This window comes from Parasteatoda tepidariorum, chromosome 9 (genome assembly GCF_043381705.1).
Source record: "Parasteatoda tepidariorum isolate YZ-2023 chromosome 9, CAS_Ptep_4.0, whole genome shotgun sequence".
NCBI classification, from domain to species: domain Eukaryota; kingdom Metazoa; phylum Arthropoda; class Arachnida; order Araneae; family Theridiidae; genus Parasteatoda; species Parasteatoda tepidariorum.
In genome coordinates this window covers 48,588,323-48,593,549 of record NC_092212.1, presented here as the reverse complement: position 1 = coordinate 48,593,549, position 5,227 = coordinate 48,588,323, and the positions used below count along the sequence as shown (strand labels likewise).

Below are 5,227 nucleotides of genomic sequence, written 5' to 3'. Positions count from 1 at the left end.
ATATAAATTTTAGTCCATAATACATATACTCTCTTCTCTCTATATAGGCAAAGCATTTAGGTATTATATTTGAAATTAATTATTGCCACAACAAGCATTGTTGCTTCTAGTAAAATAGAAGAGAATAATTTTTAAAATTGGTCTTAGATTAAGGTCCTTGAAAATTTTGTTGAGGTCCTTGAAAAGTCCTGGAAAGTCCTTGAATTTCAATCTCATCATAGAGTGGGAACCCTGTAATCTTAATAAAGTATTTTCGGCATGTCAATAGTTGACACATATTTTTCATATTGCTGTAGCTAGACATATGCTCTTTATTTTTATCGACATTTCCTTTAACTGTGTCCTCATGTTATTATCTAGTTTTTCTATCCCAGGTCATTTTCTGCTTTGAAAGCAAATTTTAATTTCTGTTTAAGAAATTATCTGTATCTAAGATGTTTATTTGCTAAAATTGATGTTGTGATGATATTTATATATTTTTTTGACTCACCTATGTTTTATTTGCATGCATCCAATTACTTTCATTATTGTTGTAAACGGTAATAATAAATAAATAAATGTAAATAATATTAGCAATTCAATTTATTGTAATCAATGATTGATTTAGTTATTATAAAAGTTAAACACATAAATCATTTCTTTAACATTTTCTTTATTTTATGATCAGATTTTTTTTCTTTCCTTGTTTTTCAACACTGAAAAAAAGATTCTTAAAAAAAATTAATTTAGATTAAATTAGCAGTTTAACATTATACAGAGGTCTGTTTACAAGAAATTTGGTCTGTTAATGGACCCTTCACATAATGTCTTTTCATAAAAAGAGTCAAAACGGACCCTGCACAACATAATTTATCTTTTAATCAGACCCTTCACAGATTTGTTTATCTTCATTATTGTTTTGTTAATCAAATAAACCCTTACGGGGNGGGGGGGGGGGAGGACGGTTCGTGGCAAACTAAGTTTCCCTAAGTTTAAATTCCAAATGTAGTATTCTAAGGAAATATTTCTCCTTTAGAAACATCGTGTGCGCATTCTTATTATGTTTACAAAATAATTTACCTTTTAATCGGACCCTTCATAGATTTGTTTATCTTCATTATTGTTTTGGTAATCGAAAGAGTTTTATTAGAATTTATCTTAAAACTTCAAAAAATAATTGGTATGAACTATCTAATTATTATAACATTCGAGACATTTTTCGGAGTTTTTTTTTTTCTTCCTGCTTTTTATATCATATTTCTCTGCACTAGTTATTTAAAATCAAATATTATTTTACGCATTCATATTTTTAAGTTTTCTATATTCAGTTATTGTAGGAATGTACCTATTGACTGGTAAAACCATAATATGGTTTTTAATTTGAATATTTTTTCTAATCATAGAGCTTTAAGTTTGTAATCCTGTAAAAGCCACATTCATTTTCAATTTCAAAATCACACGTTTTTTATAATTTTTGAGCTTAAGTGCATGTACCAATACTTTATACCTGTGAGCTACTAGTGACTTTAAAAATGTGTTTCATGGTACTTTTGCTTTTATCATATTAATACTCAAACAGTGATGTTTTCTATTAGTGTATAGTGTATAACTATGAAAAACTTAGTTCCTTCATATGCATTAAATCATGGCTATTAGAGCAGTTTAGTACTTTTATTATCCTGGGTTCTCATATGTATGTTATACACCACACAAAGCTAACTTGTTTCTCAATAGAGTGTTACAAAACATATGTACATGAACTTGCAGGATGCTATAGGAAAGTGCAAAATCAGTCTATAGTGAATAATTAATATAGGTATTCAGAGTAATTTGTCATTTAAAAAAGAAAAAATTCTGCTTTATTTTATAACCAGAATGAAATAGCCATCCATTTTTTGATTTACTTCTATTGATGTTGAATCAGTGTTTTCACTACAGCCCGAGAATGCGAGAATCTCGCATATTTTTTTCTTTTCTCGCAATAAAAATTGATTACCTCGAGAAATTCGCACACTCTATCAATAAATTTCAAAATGCGCGAATTTTGGAAAAAATTTCGCCTTTTGCCATTTTGAATAAAATCCGTTTCACCTTTCTTCCTTAAACTTTCATTATATTGAAGATCGGTCCTTGTTTATCTAGCTTCCCTATTTATCAGTATTGTTCAGAACCGGTGCGAACAGCAGAACCCCCCCGAAACACGGAACCCCTTTCAGGACACATTTCTTTGCAATCACGTGTTCACCGTAGGTAAGGTTTCTTCATGTAAGACGCTTACATTTTTTGTGCGTGAACGTAAGATGAACAAATACCTTGTTAAGGTGACATCTTCTACTCTGTAACGGACATATGAAAATGAAACAAATGTCGATAGAAATGGTCAAAACGAAACAAATGCGGATATTTTTCAGTCTAATAAATATAATAGCTGATGAAAAAGTAGATATAAAACATTTTCCATACGATGATGCAGCAAAAATATTCAATTAGAAGATGTGAAAAATGCATTATAATTAAAGAAATAAATTTTTTTCCAAGTTTATTTGTGTTTTTTTAATTTTTAAAAATCTTAACTTTTTGAAATCTTACCCTGTTTTTGAGAAAGGGTGAGAAATTCTCTCCCATTTTTTTTTGTAGTGAATACACTGTTGAATTCTGTAGTTTTAAATCCATCCTAGAAGACAATGTATCTCCTGAGTTAGGCATTGAGATTAACTGGCCTTAGTAGAGGATTTTTTGACAGAACTAACTTGCATTTGCATTACATGGTGAGGAAAACCGTAGAAACTTCTAATATGTTCTTGTACTTATGTTCTGCTCTGTGCACTTACTATAGAACTTATTTTCTTCCCTACACAGCACCACAAAGTATAAGTGTAAAAACTTACAGGATGCTGCAGGTAGTGCTAATTCGATCTATAATAAATAAACAAATGTAGGTGTTCAGAGTAATTTGTAATTTTTAAAAAAAATCTGTTTGCAGTATTTTCATTCACATAAACTTAAATACTTACATGATATGTATTTTAAAATTTAAATGAAATTTATAATTTCTTTCAGATGTGCCAACAAATACGGACAGTGCTCTTCAGTTTTTGGCGTCCATATTTCCTGTTGACAAATTTGAGCGAAGACTTCCTCCAATTGTCATGCGACACCAAATTTATGCATTTGTTAAATCCAGAACTGAAGTTGATAAACATTTGGTAATTGACTTTATAATGTACTTGCAATGATCATTATTATAATTATATTTTATTGCAATCAGCTTAAATTGTAGCATACCAAGTTTGTTATATTTTTTAAGAGTGGGTAAATCAGCAAACAATATGTATAATTGAATAAAAATTATTTTTATATGTTTCATTTAGCAACTCTATATCATTATTTGACAATCTTTTTATATTCTACTCCATGTTATGGTACAAAATTATTTTTTATATCATATCTAATAAAGCTATTACTAAATTTAAAATTTTAAAACAGTTTTTTTTATGTGAAACCCTCATTTGGAATCAGAACATGTTATGTAGTAGTAGAGAATATTTATTTATTTAGCCATATCTTAAAAAAATTATAGTCCATATTGATAAAGTGAAATTTTAAAGCAGTTTTTTTTAATGTAAAAACCTCATTTGGAATCAGATGTTGTGTAGTAGTAGAGAATATTTATATATTTAGCCATATCTTGAAAAAATTATAGTCCTTATTGATAAACTAACTTGTTTATCGCTTCCTATTCTATCAGCAGTCTCAAGTTAATATTTAACAAGTTATTTCATTATGCTTACTTATTCCAATATCAATCTTTAATATTCAAATCATCTTTTATTAAATTTTTGATCAAAAGTCTTAAAAGTATCTTTTTAGCATGTTGTTCAAAATTGATAATGTAAAGCAAAGTTGTGATCAGTGCATTATGTTTTGCAAAATGCAGCTGGTATTATGAAAGTCATAACATTTAACGAAATAAAATTGTGTCTAGGGATCTTTGATAATAAATAGCATATAAAATGTCCTGATTGTGTTGGAATGTGATTATTTAGAATATATATGGTCACTTTGATTAAGGGAAGAGTTGAAACAAAATTTTGTTGTTTATTCTAAATATTGTAATGAAATGTGTCTGTTTACATGAATAAAAGATTGCATTCATTCTAGAGTTCATATTTGTTCATTTCTTGGTAATATTGGTAAAAGCAATGAATATTTGTTTAAATTTGTGAACGAAAGTGCACTCTCACAAATCTATATATCTCTATAGTTGAAGGTTGAAAATATGAAGGATCAATGTATAATAGTTTTTATATATTTAAAAGTATATGGCTGCCTAAGTTATCAAATGAGTTGAGTTTTTTTAACTATTGAATTTTTTTGTTTAATTTTAGAATGAATTGAGAAAGAAAAATGAAATTAGGCTATTTAAAATCGGACAAAATGATGATGATCAAATTGCTGTTGTGTATCTTAAAGACTACAAAGAGCATGTAGAAAAATGCTGTTCAAATAATGAAGCAGTTGGTAAGTGTTTTTTTAATTGAAAATATATTCTATATAAATTTTAATTAATTAAAAAGTTATTATATATTCTATAAAAATTATTTTAGAAAAAATTGGTATATTTGTCATTTGTAAATAAAGAAAATTTTAAAAAATTCTACTCATTCAAGAAGTCTACTATTTAATGCTTTTAACCTATATTAATTTAATTTCTGAACTTGTGGATATCCCTGTTTTTACTGTACTTATGTCTCTGTTCTATTATAATAACTGGTTTCTACAAACTTTATTTAATGATGTGAAGTTCGTTTCTTCTAGATCATGACTGAGAGGAATAATATTAATGCAATTATTCACTCACATTTTTTTTTATTCCTAATTTTTCCATGAATTTACCTAATTATTGTAATATTTTTAACAAACAAAACTATCTATTAGCTGTGTTAGTTAGTGTTTTGAGTTCATTTTAACAAATTTAATTTGTGTTTACTAATATATGAATTGTTTACATATATATTGCACAATAAAGACAAGAAGGATAAAAGAAAAGAGAAGAAAAAAAAGTTTTATTTATTGTGCATAAGCTATAAGTATATAGAACTTATAAAATTAATTAAAATGATAGAGAAAACATAGAAAATAATATAATAAAGATTAATGAGAAGAAAAGAGAAATTATTATAGTAAAATGTTTTAAAAAATATATTATTATTATGTTATAAAAATTTATGCATATTTATATATATAT

The 5,227-nt window shown here is 26.8% G+C and overlaps 1 protein-coding gene across 2 annotated transcripts in view; it reads left to right on the top strand.

Moving 5' to 3' along the window:
* Nucleotides 1–5,227, top strand: part of LOC107450971 (inactive serine/threonine-protein kinase 19) — a 15,783-nt gene that overhangs the window by 1,768 nt on the left and 8,788 nt on the right. For both annotated transcript variants that reach the window (XM_016066920.3, XM_016066917.3), the window contains exons 3-4: nt 3,040–3,185; nt 4,368–4,500. In XM_016066920.3, the coding sequence (XP_015922406.1) occupies nt 3,040–3,185; nt 4,368–4,500 (279 nt within the window). The remainder of the gene's footprint in view (nt 1–3,039; nt 3,186–4,367; nt 4,501–5,227) is intronic.